This window comes from Adiantum capillus-veneris, chromosome 15 (assembly GCF_014529385.1).
Source record: "Adiantum capillus-veneris isolate H3 chromosome 15, ASM1452938v2, whole genome shotgun sequence".
NCBI classification, from domain to species: domain Eukaryota; kingdom Viridiplantae; phylum Streptophyta; class Polypodiopsida; order Polypodiales; family Pteridaceae; genus Adiantum; species Adiantum capillus-veneris.
Window position 1 is genome coordinate 151498100 of NC_140945.1, and position 18208 is coordinate 151516307.

The 18208-nt window shown below is 45.0% G+C and overlaps 1 protein-coding gene across 2 annotated transcripts in view; it reads right to left on the reverse strand.

Moving 5' to 3' along the window:
• LOC147441683 (tRNase Z TRZ1-like) overlaps window positions 1-18208 on the reverse strand; it is a 135927-nt gene that overhangs the window by 78072 nt on the left and 39647 nt on the right. For both annotated transcript variants that reach the window (XM_086483239.1, XM_086483238.1), the window contains exons 2-5: window positions 12581-12739; window positions 12427-12501; window positions 12254-12349; window positions 3786-3899 (exon numbers count right to left, since the gene is read on the reverse strand). In XM_086483239.1, the coding sequence (XP_086339365.1) occupies window positions 3786-3899; window positions 12254-12349; window positions 12427-12501; window positions 12581-12739 (444 nt within the window). The remainder of the gene's footprint in view (window positions 1-3785; window positions 3900-12253; window positions 12350-12426; window positions 12502-12580; window positions 12740-18208) is intronic.

Consider the following 18208-nt stretch of genomic DNA (forward strand, 5'->3'; position numbering starts at 1 on the left):
CCCTTGCTATGGGTTCTGATGTGGACATGCATACTTGGATTCTTGATTCAGGTGCCTCCTTTCATGTAACACCTCATAGGGATTGGTTTACACAGTACTCAGGTGAGGTGCAGGGCACTGTTTATTTGGGAGATAACTATGCATGTGACATTGCAGGTATTGGCAGTGTCCAGTTTTCATGGTATGACTTTTGTTTTGCACAAAGTGCCCCATGTGCCACAACTCAAGAAGAGTTTGATTAGTACAGGGCAACTAGATGATGCAGGCTATCACACCACTTTCGGTGATAGCAAGTGGAAAATTTGTAAAGGGGCCCGGATTGTAGCCAAGGGTTGTAAATCGGACACTTTGTATCCTTTGCATGTATCTAGTGTGCGTGACCATGTTGTCGCCGTAACCGAGCAGCCAAGTGTTTCTTTGTGGCATGGCCGGTTGGGACACATGAGTAAAAGAGGAATGGAAACTCTGTCTCGTTGTGGTTATTTGCCGTGTTTAAGGTATGCTGATTTTTCTCATTGTGAGCACTGTATTTATGGTAAGCACAGTCAAACACCGCACAAAAGGTCTCTTTCTTTGAAGTCTGACAGGTTAGACTTAGTGCATTCCGATGTATGTGAAATGCCACAGTTGTCCTTAGGGGGAAAGAAATATTTTGTCTCGTTTATCGATGATGCTACACGTAAGGTGTGGGTGTATCCAATACGTGCTAAAAGCGATGTTTTGGATACTTTCAAGAAGTTTCTTGCGTTTGTTGAGAATCAAACTGACAAGAAGCTTAGGTCTTTGCGCTCAGACAATGGGGGGGAGTATGTATCAAAAGCATTTATTGACTTTTGTGCTACTAAAGGTATTAAAAGAGAGCTCACGGCTCCTTTTAATCCCTCTCAGAATGGAGTTGCAGAGAGGTTGAACCGGACTATCCAAGAGAAAGTTCGGAGTATGCTGTCACATGCTGCATTACCTCATGGTTTTTGGGCAGAAGCTGTGCAAACAGCTATTCACTTGATTAATCGCTCACCTAGCACGGCTTTGGGTGGAAAGGTGCTTGAGGAGGTGTGGTCTGGCAAGCCACCCTCATATGCACATTTAAGAGTGTTTGGTTGTGAGGCCTATGTTCACATCCGGAGTGAACTGCGCACCAAACTAGAACCAAAGTCTCATAAATGCATTTTCCTAGGATATGGTGAGGATGGTGAAATGGGGTATAGATTATGGGATCCCGCATTACGGAAAATCATACGCAGCAATGATGTCATCTTCAATGAGGATTGCATGCACAAACAGCCCACAAAGGTCGAGGAAGTGCGCCGGGTTGTTTTTCGTGAAGATGTTATATATGGACAGCCAAGAAGGCCCAATGTTCAGCAGCCTTTACATGCTGAAAATGCTGCTGAAAATCAGCCATTAGCTGCTGAAAATCAGCCCCAACAAGTTGCCATTGATGCACCACAGGTAGGGGAACAGGTTGATGCTCCTAGACCGCCCGTTGTTGCGATGCAACCGGCTGAACAACCTGCTGTTTTTGATGGTTTACAGGCTGAAAATCCACCTGTTATGGATCATTGGGTGCGTAGGTCTACTCGGGTGACAAGGCCCCCCGATAGATATGAACCGTCTTTGGATTATGTCATGCTTACTGATTGTGGTGAGCCGTCTTGCTATAAAGAGGCTATGCAACGGGAAGACAGTAAGAAATGGTTCAAAGCAATGGTTTCGGAAATGCAGTCTTTGGAGAAAAACCATACATGGGACTTGGTTGATTTGCCTAAAGGGCATAAGGCTCTGCCATGTAAATGGGTTTACAAGACCAAGGTCACATCTGATGCTTCTTCTAAGTACAAGGCACGTTTGGTTGCTAAAGGGTACAAGCAAAAGCATGGTGTTGATTTTGATGAGATTTTTTCTCCTGTTGTAAAGCTTGCCACATTACGTCTTGTTTTAGGCCTAGTTGCTTCTGAAGATATGGAGTTAAAGCAAATGGATGTCAAAACAGCGTTTTTGCATGGCGATTTGCTTGAGATGATCTATATGATGCAGCCAGAAGGTTTTGTGTCAAAAGGGCAAGAGAAGAAAGTATGTAGACTCTTGAAGAGCTTGTATGGTTTGAACACAGTCTCCCCGTGCATGGTATCACAAGTTTGATACATTCATGAGGTCTCAAGGATACAAAAGAAGTAATTCCGATCACTGTTTGTATATCAAAACGGCAAGTGATGGATCTCTTCTATTGCTGATTTTGTATGTTGATGACATGCTTATTGCGGGTAAAAATGTCACGGAGTTGGACGCATTACAGCAAAGCTTAAAGAATCGCTTTGACATGAAGGATCTTGGTAATGCTAATCATATTTTGGGCATGCGTATCTCTCGAGATAGACTCAACAGGCGTCTGTATCTATCTCAACGAGATTATGTTAATAAGGTGCTACATCATTTTCATATGGATGGGGGAAAGGCACTTGGTACTCCGCTGCCTCCATATGTAAAACTGACTGCACATGACTGCCCAAACACAGATGATATGCGGGCTGAAATGGCCAAGATTCCTTATGCATCAGCCGTTGGCAGTTTGATGTATGCTATGGTTGCTACACGTCCGGACATTGCATTTGCGGTGGGAGTGGTAAGCAGGTACATGAGCAATCCTGGCAAAAAGCATTGGGAAGCAGTGAAGTGTATTTTGAGATACTTGAAAGGCACTAAAGACTTGTGCATTTGTTTTGGGAAGAGTGAGACATCTGTGCATGGCTTTACAGATGCAGATTTTGCTGGACATCCAGATTGCAGGAAGTCTACCTCTGGATATGTGTTTACATTCACAGGAGGTGCAGTTTCTTGGATTTCTAGACTGCAAAAATGTGTTGCTTTGTCTACCACTGAGGCTGAGTATGTGGCTGCCACTGAGGCATGCAAAGAAGCTTTGTGGCTCATGCGTTTGGTAGAAGAGCTTGGCATTAAGTCACCGGTTCCTGTGCTACATTGTGATAGTCAGAGTGCTATTATGCTTGCAAGGAATCCTGTTTTTCATGCCAAGACAAAGCACATAGAGGTGAAGTATCATTTTATCAGGAGTGTGCTTGATGACAAGTGCATTACACTTGTCAAGGTGCACACAGATGACAATCCTGCAGATCTTTTGACCAAGAGTCTTCCAGCAGAGCGGTTTGCATATTGCCGTCAGATGATGGGTGTTGGATGAGTAAGTGCATGATCAGCTGATGTATCATAGTTAGTTGATTCTTTGATCTCCCAAGGTACATTGCCTTTAGGTGGGAGGTTGTTAGGGAATAAAGGCCTAAGTGCCTTGTACTTATTAACTTATAAGTTAAAAAGACTTATAAGTGAGGGGGCCCAAGTGTGAATGGCCCCCTAGTCACTTACTCATATACTCAAATGTGAAGCCCAAAAGAAAATAGCGTGACTTTTCCCAATCTTCCACGATTTCTCTCTCTCTCACGTTTTTCTCTGCGCAAGCTTCTTCTGCGTCACTCTCCCCTTCTCCTTCACTCTCATTGCATAGGACAGCAAGTGGGCTCTCTCTCCTCCTCCCCCACAGGTAATTCAATCTGAAATCACAAAAAAAAATGTGTGTGTGTGTGTGTGTGTGTGTGTGTGTGTGTGTGTGTGAGAGAGAGAGAGAGAGAGAGAAATGAAAATGAAATGAGATGTTATATTAACGTCTTCAAAAGACGAAAGTGACCTATGAGACCAGAACATTACAATGTGGTGGATCTGATACAAAGTCAGAGAGAGAGAGAGAGAGAGAGAGAGAGAGAGAGAGAGACCTCCATTATAAGGACCTTTGCATTCATAACATCTGAATTTGTCTCATCCACGATAAAATCTGCCATGGTGTCACCCGTAAATGCTATTTCTGGAACTATTGTAGTGTAAGTGATCTGCACCAGCAAAGAACATTCATACATCCCGCACAATGTTAATAAAAGCATTGGCTCTCAAAGGTTCAAAACCACCAGTCACAAAACAGTTCCTCATTCTTGTAATTATACATGAGATAAAATCACTCAAGTGACCTGTCAGCCACATTGATAATAAGAAGACAATGCACTTGAGAACTACGTCATTCCAGTCCTTTCAAAACAATTTTTTAGTACCCTAAATGGAGCTTATTGAAAACCATAGAAGAACAGCCCACAGGTAAGTAAAAAGAATGGTCCCACTCAGTCAATGGCACTCTGACTAGAAAGCAAAAATGCCAGACCAAGAAGCATAAACGGTGCAAACACACTTGTTTAAAACTTTTTTTCTCCCTAAGAATATGAAATGTCAAAAGTAAAAAAGCCTTTATAAGCAAATTTATCTTGAGAGCCAGATTATCATCAGGAAGCTCAAGTTTTGTGAAATGATAAACATCTCAAGGCCTATGTAAACAATACAAAGTTATATCTCCTATTCATGCAGGAGCAGCGATGCTATGAAGGCTCATACATAAAGCTCTTCATTGGAGCATCGCTAAGTTTAGAAAATACTCACAACTACATCTCCAAAAGGCAACGAGCCTTTACATCAACTTCACAAAACCATACACCTAGATGAATCCAGGATAAGCCCAGATTCACCCTTATAAGGAAAGTGCAAGGTATAGACTAAGTCTCACGGTAGGAATCCCACAAGACGATAACCATCAGCTTCATCATGCATAGTCTTGACTAAATACTATGACATCCCCACTAACGTCGTCAATAGTGGGTGTAGAACTAGCCACCAATATATGCTCCCACACACACACACACACACACACAAAAAAAAAAAAAAAACCAGTATAAGATGAAGATTCAGACTACTAATGGCCGGCATGAAAAGCTATATCAACCAAAGGACATGACTCTTCGATTGGTGATGCTTGGCCATCCCACCAAATCCTCTAGAGCCTTCATGGTGTCGTGTGATCCTTCTATAGGCCAGCTTCCACTAAAAGCCCTTTAATCATGGCCCTCTTTCCATAGCTCCTTGGCATCATATGTTATTTTGATTTTTTTTTGGGGGGGGGGGGATAGTATGATAAGTAGAACAATGACCGAACGCAGTGCAAAATAGTTCAGAACAAGCACATGAATAAGATGGCGTTCCCAGTTCGCTCAAGAAAAAGTTATACTTTGAGAAGAGACTTGAAAACGGTTGAGAAAATTCTGCTCCAGTTTGGTCATAAAATGGGGTTTTAGCACCTATTTTTAAGTGAAAGGTATAAACCTTGTAATACCAAGTGGTCGGGCCTATCTGAACGCGGGCAGATTTAATAAACACTAAAAAAAACTCAAGTGTAGCGTGGAAAATTTGCAACAGACAGCGTTTCCAAATCTTACAATTACTCTCTCTCTTGCATGCAACGCTAGATGGCCACAATTTTCCAATCTCTGCTATAAGATGCCGTAGCGCTACCAAATTGGGGGTCTTTTGTAGTAGTACGCACACACATAGAGCTTCTCGGCCAAGCTCTCAATTCAGTCCCCCCCCCCCCCCTCTCTCTCTCTCTCTCTCTCTCTCTCTCTCTCTCTCTCTCTCTCTCTCCAACGACTTGGCTGCTCGACTGTTCCGGCGTCCATGAAGAGCGCGTAGTGTCACGATTGTGACTTGTTACACTCTTCTTGATTCATTACAGATGCAGATGCGAAGTGTGACTAACCCAGGAGGACTCCTGTTCTCGAATGGTAACAACCCTTCGCTCAAAAGTCATACCTCTTCACCAATAGCCACACTCCTTCGACGATTAGTCATGTCCCTTCGACCAATGGTTGCGGCTCTTCATCGAATGGATGTGTCCATTCGCCTAAAGACATGTTTATTCGCCTAAAGGATGTCTCTCTTCGTAAACGGTCATACCTTTTCATATGTACCTGTTCAACTCCTATATAAGAGCCCTTGTATCACACTTTCAATCAATCAAACACATAGTCTTCTGAGTTCAGTTCAAGTTTCTTAAGTCTTAATCAGAGCAAAAAAAATTCCGGGACCCGAAGGTTGTGAGCCTCTCACCCTTGCCGCTACACTCTACCCTCTCCCGGCGTTGCATGGAAGCAGCAGAGAGATGGTACACACCCATACGACAATATGAGGTAACTTAAATTTATTCTGTCCCAATTCTATACATAAAGGACAGAGATGCAGATATGGGTGTGCAACAGTGCCACGTACCCAGCCTCTTCATCGGATGGTGCCCCTTCGGGATTGCACTCGCACCTCTTCATGTGACGGGACGGTATCTCTTCACCTTGCTGGCACCCTTTCGCCTACAGCCACCACCCCGCAAACCGGTGCTCGCACCTCTTCGCGGAGAGCCATGCCCCTTTGCGCAATTTGTTGGGCTGAAACGCTGGACTGCTGAATCGCTCGTTGAAGCGTTGCCTTATTTCGCTAGAGTTTTCACGCTGGAGTTTTTACGCTAAGACACCAGCAGCGCATGGTTTTTTATTAAACCCAACAAAAAAACAAAAACCAGCAAGTTTATTAAACCCACTAAGGGCGCCCAACCTGGCCGGCCACTCCTATTAACATTTGAATGTACCTCTTCACTTAAATCAGCCAGAGATATCAATTTAAAATGCAGCGCAGGACACAGTTTTACGTTCCTCTCTCCCACGCAACCAATGTTGGCAGTTCTGGCCCCTTGCAACTCCAATTCCGCGCCCGTTTCACGCACTTGCTATGGCCGACGAGCATCAATGAGTAGATTTCCCATTACATCTCGTACATAGACGAGATTCCCGAAGCGGTCTTGCCGGCGTACCCTCTCCCGGCACCCGAAGTTATAATTATTCCCGATACACCGGAGCCGGAACGGGCACCCGCACACGAACCGGAAGTGATCATAATTCCGAATTCGCCAACTCCATAACCTGCACCTGTCCCAGAGGAGATACCAGTTCCAGAACCTCTTCCGGCGCCCGCACCTGCTCCAGTTCCTGCACTACAAGCAACAGTTTTGCCTCAGAACTATCTGGTGTCTGTCACACATCACCACGCCTCTCGATTCTAGCTCTGGGTGGTGTGGCACATATTTGTTAGGTGCGAACCTCTTCATTTGCCACATTTCGAGCACATTCTGGGGCGGTACCCTCACTTGGCCTATTCTCTGACGGAATGCCGAGTCGATACAGTGAACGATATCATCTCACAACAGTCTTTAGTTCGGGTTCACAGCGAGTTGCAGCTTCCGGATTATACACCTTTGACCCCAGACGGCACACCTCCTATTGACGAGGTGAAACATATAGAGGATTCCGACCTTGGAGCAGATTTCTTGAAGGAGTTCGACGCAGCATCAGTAGCAGATTCGCCTTTTAACGGCCACCACACTTCTCCAGCCTCTCCAAGATACTCCCTTTGCGTTGTCAGAATGGCAGAGGCAGGCAGTGTTTCTATTCCACCCGACGATCAGATAGCCATCCTCAGAGAGCAGATGTCCGTCCTCCAGGAGGCCCTTTCGACCGGTCTTGCATCGATGACATCCCGTTTGGATGTCTTACACGCATTTTCTTCTGCGAGGACCCAGCCAACTACACATTGGGTTTCCTCCACAGTAGAGTCAGTTCCTGAGCAAGTCGAGCCTCCGAAACCAGAGGTAGACAATCCAGAATTCAAATATCTTTTTTTAAATAATAAACACAGCACAAAAAAAGACAATTGATGCAAAGTTACCCAAGCCATACAACGATCGCCGCAATAAGCGCGTGCTTGATCATTGGCTTTTCAAGATGGATGTTTATTTCGTAAACACGGATCTCATTGAGGGTAAAAAGGTTGCTTTGGCGAGTTCCCTGCTAAAGGATATTGCATTCCTTTGGTGACATCGATGAGTTAAAGATGGAAAAATCACCGCTACATGGGAAAAATTCCGGCGCGTCCTTTGCAAGGCTTTTGAGCCTGCAAACGCAAATTTTCACGCCCGGTCTTCTCTCCGACGCCTAAGCCAAGCTGGTTCCTTGGCCGCGTATATCTCGGAGTTTCAGAAACTACGACAAACTACATAGTTTTGTTGACGGACTTGAGCCTTCCCTTTGCAATGATGTCCACAAATTTAACCCTGCCACACTAGATGCTGCAATCGCTTATGTCGAGCGTCTTGGCGATAATCGGCGCCCATACAGAAGTTTCCTTTCTGGTGCCCGATCTTCCAATTATGCCGGCTCTTCACAGGGTAATCGTCGAGGACAAGGTGACCAAAACTAGCGTTCTTTCTCAAGATCTCAATCTTCGAGACAATACACTGTTGGACAAAACTCCTTCCGACCACAGTCTTCTAGACAAGCAGCCACTTCCCGAGCCTCATCTTCTGCAAATACTTAGAATAGACGACAAAATCGTCCGAATCATAGAAGAAATGGTCGTTGTGACTTTCGGCAAGATACTTCTTCTGGGCAGCAAGCCTCTTCATCGGCTCCTTCAACCTCCCACTCCAACCGTCCTAGATTATGCACGATTTGCAATGGACAGCAAAGGTGGTATGAGTGCCCCAAGAAGCCAAACCCTTCCAATCCTCGCCAGAATTCTAATATGGAGACCACAATTTCAGAACCTGCCCACAGCCAACCTCCTATCCCAGACAAAGGCAAGCAAGCAGCACGTTCTGTTCACGTTTCTAAGGTGGTGAGTGCCTTAATGCTAAATGCTCGAAATCATGTGACTCCCCCAGTGGACCTTTCGAACCAAGTCCTTAGCTTGCAAAAAGGCTGCTTCGGCTACAGATGTTGCGCAATTGTTTGTGCAACACATTTTCAGATTACATGGGTTGCCAAAGTCTATCGTTTCAGATAGAGATCCAAAATTCACAGGACATTTTTGGACATCTCTCTTCAAATCCCTTGGAACAAATTTGCTAGTCAGCTTAGCATACCATCCTCAAACTGATGGTCAGACAAAAAGAGTGAATCAAATTTTGGAAGAAATGCTTCGACATTACATACAAATTCGATTGGGGTCATGTGAAGAATATTTGCCACTTGTAGAGTTCGCATACAATAACTCTATCCATTCACCTCATGACTCCATTCCAAGCAGCATATGGGCATACTCTCTTGTACCGACAAACTTTGTTCTTCAACACAAAGTAGCTCTAGCAGATCAGCTGGTTCAAGAAATGCAAGATGTACTTATTCAAGTACGTGACAAGTTGGTTCATGTCCAACAAAAGTATCAAAAACAAGACAATAAGCATTGACGACATGCAGATTTCCAAGAAGGAGATTTGGTCCTATTATATGTAGCACCTCATCGCTATAAAACTGTGAAATCAATCTTTCCAAAGTTGCGCCCTCGCTTCTATGGACCTTTCAAAATAATCAAGAAGTATTCAGTTGTCAATTACAAGTTGGAGCTTCCACTCTCGTGGGAAAAACTTCATCCAACATTCCACATTTCTTGGCTCAAACACTACATACAAGGAGATTCGCCAAAATTCGAGACTTATCTTCTTATGTGCTAGAAATTGAAGATGAACACATTATTCTTGTTCCACAAACAATTCTTGATGTTTTCGTCAAAAACAGACAAGACGAAAGGTCACAACAGAATTTCTTGTTAAGTGGATGGATCTTGATGAGTCAGATTCCACTTGGCAGACGGATAAAGATATACAGCAGTACCCAAACCTTCTTCAAGAGTTCTTTGACAAGCGGAAGACTTCCATTTCAACACGGGGTTTTAATTTAAATGGGAGGGAATGTCACGATTGTGACTTGTTACACTCTTCTTGATTCAGTACAATTGCAGATGCGGAGTGTAATAACCTGGGAGGACTCCTGTTCTCAAATGGTCACAACCCTTCGCTCAAAAGTCATACCTCTTCACCAACAGCCACGGTCCTTCGACGACTAGTCATGTCCCTTCGACCAATGGTTGCGGCTCTTCATCGAATGGATGTGTCCATTCGCCTAAAGACATGTCTATTCGCCTAAAGGACGTGTCTCTTCGTGAAGGGTCATACCTTTTCTTATGTACCTGTTCATCTCCTATATAAGGAGCCCTTGTATCACACTTTCAATCAATCAAACACAGAGTCTTCTGAGTCTTGTTTCTGAGTTCAGTTCAAGTTTCTTAAGTCTTAATCATGAGTTATAGTACTTAATTAAGCATTAGTACCTAGAATCCTTACACGTAGGGACCACGAAGCACGCACAAACGGTGTAAGGCAGCCTGCAAAGCTTGTGTGCGTCCCTGCGAGGAATAGACGCACTCAGACAAGCACAGAACCAGCTGTCCACACAAATTTCAGCACTCCAATTGAGCCCATAAGCAGATTTCAGCTAAGAAGAACTCGTGTGGGCACTCCATACGCGAGCGGATAACAACAGAAGCATTTCCCGCAGAGGAAAATCTTAGTATGAAGCAGACTTAGCCATTCACGGCTACAGGTATGAAAATTTTCAGCCAATAGGCTTATGAAATTCATGCATTCTTATGCATCAAAATAGTATTTGGGATACGAGCAATGTAAGCTGTTTCGGATTTATATGCTTGTAATTGTTTACAAGTAAGAAGAAAAACTCCTTTTTGGGGGGGGGGGGGGGGGGGGGGGGGGGGGGGGGGGGGGGGGGGGGGAACCGCCCATCTTCTGGTCCCTAGTGTTGTTTTCTGTGACAATATGCCCTCACTCTCTGGCCATCTACTCAATTGTTGCTCAATAAATGCATACAACCGTGCCAATGTGTGTCCAATCATAACAGTACGATAGTTTCCAAGCTCCATAGGATAACCTGCCTTGAAGATAGGCACAATAGTAGCCAATCTCCGAGTCTCAGGTAGACCCTCACGCGATACGATTGAACAGAACTACAAGAACCTCTGCTAGCATGTCTCTAGCATGTATACTAGACCATCATGACCTTATGCTAATCTGCTTTTCATCCTGTCAATGACCGTCTTTACCATCTCAGTGGTAAAGAACGTACTCATAGATGGGCATGGCTCGAGAGGATCTAGAAGGGGAGTTTGTCCAGAGACCGTATATAATGATGTTGCATACTAACCCCACACATCGGGGGAAGTAATCACTTGGGGAAGGGAGTGCTCATGAAAGAAACGCCATGCCTCTTCTGAGTCTCTACTCAAGAACAACTCGTACAAGTCTCGCTCCATCTGAGCTACGCTCGCTTCTTCCATCGCACAAGATGCCGGAAGGCTATCCAGACTGTCTGTGATTGATGACCCCTGGGAGAAGATCCCTCTAAAGTTGTGCTCTTCTCTCTCTACACTCCTCGTCATACCAGCTGGTCTAAGGTATGCTCCGAAAACGGCGTCTCTGATCAGGCTGTGTGTGGGTATGCCTCTACTGCTACATCATGCAATGTTTCAATCAGTAAAGTGGTGATCTCCTCCATTGAGAGTCCTCTCCCCGGTGTTGTACATAGACGACTATAGATCTCCTCTGTATAAATAGAGTTGGTCTCTGGTGTAAATGTATAGCAGGTATGTGTCCTCCCTCCTCACACCTCGGCTGTACTGTATAGAGAGGAGTGTCAAGAGAGCATGAACCACTGTGCTGTACATAGATGACTATAGATCTCCTCTGTATAAATAGAGTCAGTCTCTGGTGTAAATTTATAGCGGGTATGTGTCCTCCCTCCTGACACCTCGGCTATATTGTATAGAGAGGAGACGGAAAGTGTCAAGAGAGCACGATCCATTGCTACACCCACTGGTCTGGGTCCTACTCTGAAATTCTGAATGCAAGAGATGAAGCTCGGCTATGCCATGGCATAGTCCACTGTGCTGGCCCCATGCCTGTGTGGAAAGCATGCGAAACAAGCGGCTCTAAAAAAATGTTGTATGCCATTAAGGATGGCCAGACCATGTGTAGTCGCCATCTCCGTGAGATGTCTCGGATACTTTGTCTGCTCTCTGTCATGTGAATATCTATCAAGCCCCAAATCTCCTACACACACACACACAAAGAGAGAGAGAGAGAGAGAGAGAGAGAGAGAGAGAGAGAGAGAGAGAGAGAGAGAGAGAGAGAGATTACTTTCTGCTTGTGGAGGCCCAAGAGAACTCACCTCTGAGACAAGACCATCTACAATCTACAAAATAGCTACAATCAATAACTACAATCTACACAATAGCGTAGAAAGTTCTCTCGATTCTATGCTCTATTCTTTCTCTATTACACCAACGAAACTGCCTTCCAAAAGGTTCAAACACAACAGCTTCCAACAGAAAAACAACTTGTAAACATAAGAGGGTTTGTACAAAAATTGAGCAATTTAAATCCAGCTGTGAGATAACTAAAGACATTTAATTGTACCTCAACACCAGAGTCCTTGAGGTTCTTGATATCCTTGCCAGGAAGCCCAAGGTATTCAGCTTTAAGCTTGTGTCTCACTGAATAGATAAGGTAGCCCTAGAAAAGACCTCCATGTTTGAAATGACCCCCAATATTATTCCAACAAACGTAATTAGTGTGATCAGTTCACAAACCTGGCTTGGTATAACATGGTATGTTTTGAATGCCTTAGCCCTGAGGCCTTTGCCCATGTCGTATGTCTCTCCAACCTGCAATAATAAAGAGAAGGGATAAGAAAATGCCAGGTACTTCTTGAAAGCTCTTCAAGGATATGGTGGGCATACCTACATCCAAACCTATAAGATTATGCTTTAGTTCTGAGCCATCCAGTTGTCTATAAACTTCGAATAGCTTTTCAACTGTCTCTTTGATGCACTTTGGGACTATAACTGTTGGAGGTTTCATTTTGTATAGGCCCCTAGTTGCAACATACATGGCGACCCCTCCCTACAATAAAGAAAAGCCACATCACAAAAACAAAAAAGCTGTCTTGAATCTCATGAAGATGAATTTCTTGAGGCTTGCTTACCTCGCAAAGACACAGCTTTACAAGGCGATACACCATCAAAACTAAATGAGAGTCTAAAAGGCTTTTCTTGCAAAAAGCACTACTGTAAATACAAAATGCAACCTTCATAAAAAGCAGCAGCACTGCAAACAGCATTGCTCAAGAGAGACTATCAGTGACTGCAGGTATTTTTTAAAAATTCGTAGAATCCTGTATTTTGGCAAGCCAGTTAGGTACTCTCCTGCACATATAATTTCACATCCATTAGATGTACAGCTCCACCGCCTTCATCCCTCATACACATGTATACACACCCCCATGACAGTCTATTTTATATGAATCCTTAACCATCCTTACCAAAGGGCCATGTTCACACTTGGCGGGACATAGCTCATGCGCCCATCCTGATGTCTGGGGACGTAACACGGCAACTACTGCTACTGCCATCTCAACATCGGTTACCACCCCAAGAAGCTCTGGGAACAAAGCAATCTGCAGCTCATCCTGGATTGAAGCCAGATCTAAATAGAGGGATAGAGACGGACCCCAAGGCTATCATAAGAATGGGGCTGCCGTCTAGGGGGTCTCGGATCTCTCCATCCATGGCCTGCACCACGATGAGGTCATAAGTCACAGGGGACGCCCATTTTTGGGCTTCCCGTCCCCACTTGGCGTCCCGCCCTCTTTTTTACACTAAAAATCCATTTGAGCCCCGTCCCCCGTCCCCACTCCTCGGGACGCGTCCCTTGTGACTATGGATCATCATCACAAACGATGAAGGGTCGCCTACGTTGTAGATGTGCGAGGCCTCCAAGGCTGCCCCAAAATGCAAGTGCAAAAAAGCTCCAACTTCTGCACCTGAAAACACTAAATTACCCCTCTATAGGGCTTCCCTAGAGGTCACCTAATGCACGCCCTAAGGGCGCACTCCCCCCCTCCCTGGTTCACATATATACCCCCTAACAAAGGCTACCAGACCCACTCTCCCAGCCCTCACAACATCATATAAGGGCAAAATGTGGAAAAAGGGAAAAATACGGCAAGTGAACCATCAGAGACCTGTTACAAGTTTTCCAGACACTGCAGCAACATAAACTAGTTGTAAATGTGAAAAAGAGCGAGTTTTTCTCGTGCGAGATACACTTTCTGGGACACATAGTCTCAGCGGAAGGTGTAAAGATGGACCCCGCCAAAGTTGAGACCGTTTGTGATTGGCCCGATTTGAAGAATGTTCATGAAGTTCGAAGCTTTTAAATTTCTCCTCCTATTATCGGCGGTCCATTCGAAAGTTTACAGAGATAGCTTCTCCTTTGCATGTGTTGATTCAAAAAGGGGTTCCTTTTACTTGGGGACCATCAGAGATTGCATCCTTTTAGAATCTCAAGAAAAAGTTGACATCCGGACCGGTATTGGCTTTTGCAGACTTCCAAAAGCCCTTTGACGTTTACTGTGATGCATGTGGTCGCACTTTGGGAGCAGTCTTGATGCAAGAAGGCCATGTCATTGCTTACGAGAGCAAGATGTTTTCACGTCCTAAATTGGTTGCACAGATTTACGAGAAAGAGCTATTGGCATTTATCCATGCTCTTACACAGTGGCGACACTATCTACTCAAAGCTGACTTTACCGTCTTCACAGACCATCAAAGTTTACGCTACTTCTTGTCGCAGAAGCACCTTTCGGAAAGCAAATGAGGTGGGCTAACATCCTGTTACAGTTTCATTTCCAGATAGTCCATGTTCAGGGACAAAAGAATTTAGTGGCAATGCGTTGTCTAGAAGCCCTTGATTCTGGCTATTTCCGCAATACATCATCGAAGCTTCGAGGATATGGTAGACCAATAACCATAGATCCTGATTTTGCAGATATCTTTCACCGGATACAAAGTGGAGAGACAATTGCAAGCTATTCCATACGGACGGCTATTTGATGAGGAAAACGATGTTGTGTGTTACATAGCCTTTGAGGCCCACTTCATTTCGGTAAAGAAGACACTTAAGCCTAATCATTTGGTGAAACTGTTTATCTCACAAATTTTCCAATAACATGGCATGCCTGATTCCATTCTTTTGAACAGAGATTCCCCAAATTACTAGTTTGTTTTGGAGGGCAATCTGAGAGAACATAGACACGCGATTGCAATTCTCGTCCTCGTTCCACCCACACACAGGCGAGCAATTTGAGATAGCCAATTCAATGGTTTTGGATTTGTTGAATGGTTTGGGGCCAGTGCTCTCTTGGGGCGTCGTGTATCTCTTTTAGTTCAGTTGTTATTTCAAGTGCTCAAAAGTTTTTCAGTCTGTTCTATTCCGTTGGCACGTGGTGCCAAGCTGAGCCGGTGTGAGGCACAAACATTCCGCAGTATCCAGGGAGATGAAGTTATCCGTGGATCCTGGATCATAAAGAATCAGTACTCGCTGGTTGTTCAAAGATCCCCAGCCCTTCAGAAGTTGACGCTTCCCTTTCTCCGTTTCTTTGTTTCCTTGAACATCTGGAATTGAATTCGAGCTTGGTGGAGCGGGTTCCTTCCTTGCTTTCTCTTGTCTCGTAGAGGCTTGTTCTTGCCGTTGCTGCTTTAGCGGGCAATCCGGTTTCATATGTCCTTTCTTGCCACAGTAGAAGCATCTTCCTTCCTCTCTGAAAGTTTGAAGTTGAGTAGGAGAAAGATACTTAGTTCGCTTGCCATTGCCCTCTGGCTTCTTAGAATGATCATAGTCCCTAGATGGAGGACGTTTTCTTCCTTGGCTCCCTTGGTCATCGTAGACACCTCTTTGTCTTGCACGGTAAGTGCTATGCTCCATTTTTCTGGGTGTCCCAGTTGAGTGCAAATTCTCAGCAATGATTGCTGACTCCATCATCCTCTGAAGAGCGTCATGCGGATACACTTTCATACTCTTTCGAAGCTGCGGTTGGAGACCCGCTTCGAACTTTCGTTTCTTTTCCTCGTCGGCAATCTTCATGAAGGGAGTGACCTTTAGAAGAACCGACCAATACTTGTCCACATAGGTCGTTACTCTTTCATGTTCCTTCTAGGCAAGCCAGTCCCATTCCTTCCGTATGTCCTGCTCGAAGTCAGGTGAAAGAAATTGTTCATAAAATTCAGATTTGAAGTTCTCCCAAGTTCTGGCCTGAGAACCTTCCAGAATCTTGGCTAGCCACCAATTACTTGCCGTTTCCTTGAGGTGCATCCACACATGGCGTAATTTGGATCTTTCTGTGAAGTGCCCATTGGTAAAGGCGACTTCAAACTGTCTGATGAAGGACAGTGCTTTGGAGATGTCTCTCCGTCCGCTGTAGGTTTCGAACTTGATGTCCTTGTCGCCCGATTTGAAGACTCTCATGCGATGTTGAGACTTGCGACCATGCTTCTTGAATCGAGGCTTATCTTTAGGTTGATGTAGGGTAGTAGTAGTAGCGGCTTCCTTCTTCTGACGAGATGATCAAGAAGTAGAAGTATAATCAGGAGAGTAGGATGGAGATGAGATGGAGATGTCCTTGCTCTCGTCTAGCAAAGAGAGCGCTTTTTCCTAGCCTTTCCTTGGAGTAGGCCGTTCATTCCGATCCGAAGATCCTTTGTGCACCTCGGCACGTTCTTCTTCTCTTTCCTCCTGTGGTCTCACGCCAACAGTGCGGTCTGGATGCCTGGCTGCATCGGTTCCATTCGTTTTCTTCATTTCGCCCAAGAGCTTTTGGACATCTGGCAATAGTAAGATTTGTTGCAAATCCGCAAGCTGAGCTTGCACTTGTTGAAGCTCCTCTTCAACGCTTCTCCCTTAGCCCGACATGGTTTTTCCCGTTCTTCCAGGAATCGTCCTTCTTTGCAGAGAAAGAGAGGAGTCCAAGCTCTCATACCACTGTCACAAAACGGGTGCGTACACGAGCACTTAGAAATCTGAAAAATAAAATGCTTTGCAAAGGTGAGAGAAGGGAGAAGATCGACACAGTATTGGGGACCAGAAGATGGGCTGGTCCCCCCCCCCGTCAAGAGTATTCTTTATTCAGGGAGAATTCTTATACAAGCACGAGAACCCGAGGAAACCCCTCCGTTCTGTAACCTTAGACCCGAAGGTCGTGCTTTCCCATAAAGGGCTTGGACACAAGGCCTTTCTTTCCCGCAAGGGACTTAGGCACGAAGCCGTACTTTCCCGTAAGGGACTTAGGCGTGAAGCCGTACTTCCCGTAAGACGGGAGATTCCTGCAAAACAAACCACACAAAGAAATAATTCTCAAAGCGTATCAACACCTTATACCTGTCGCTCCTTGCTCGGAAAAGCGACCTCCGTACTCAGTCGTCACACGAACACTTGCAATTTCCGTCGCCAACACTTGCTCCAAAATCCCAGCGCTAGCTCCTTCTGCTGCTTCCGGCGTGTCCTAAAACTGGAACGCTTGCTGCCCTTTTATAGGCCCTTGCACCCGGCGGGAATAGAGCCGAAAAGCAAGACCTTGGTGCCCCTAGAGAGAGGAGAGAGAGAGATCGCTGATTTTCAGCCTGCGTAGCTTATTAGCGCTGGATTTTTAGAGAGCCTTGCTTTATTTTATTAATAACAGGGCTGGTCACTTAAAAGTGACCGGCCTCTTTATAAAATAAAGTGTGAACCTATTCAAACTTTAAAAACTCACTCAGTTAGTGAAAATAATGCTACACGAACACATTCCAGGCGTCCCCGAGTGCAGAACACGGCACAGATGAAATGCAGACATAGACTCCTTGCGGGAAAGCATCTGCCCTCCCGCGAATGTTCCTGCTTTTCGTAAAAAGCTTCATTGAACCCATCTTTATTCTTGTGCTTGCGTTCTTACGCGTATTTTCTTACTCAGTTCGGATTTCCTCCTTAGCCTACGGAATGCCCCCTTTCTGATGCACCCGTCACCCATCATGTGATGCATCAAGGGCACTCGTAACCCGGCCCTTTCCACCGAACTTACGGAAACTCCTTCGCGATGTTTACCGTCACCCATCAAATGACACATCAGAGTTGTCCGTTCTTGATGGCAGTTCTTGTAGCTACAATCTTTTAACAGTTCTTAGTGCACACAATAAAATATCCTACAAAAAAGAAATTAATCATTAAAAATAAGAAAATAGTCCAATTAGCAACACCATGGGAGAAATAGAGTTCTCAGACAGGATCTCCGACAGCTATACATCAGAGAGACATGGATCACACCCAAAGAGCCTCTTCCTACGAAGAGGCAGTACTACAGAGACCACTTCTTGACCATCCTAGCAGATGGGTTCATCCAAATACCGAGGTACATGGATGTCTACATGCCGCACAGAGCACGGGTCGCCATTGGACAACTCAGAGTATCATCACACCAGCTAGAGATTGAGGCAGGGAGAGCTGCACATGTCCCTAGAGCAGAGAGGATATGTAGACTTTGCACAGCAGACATTGAGAGTG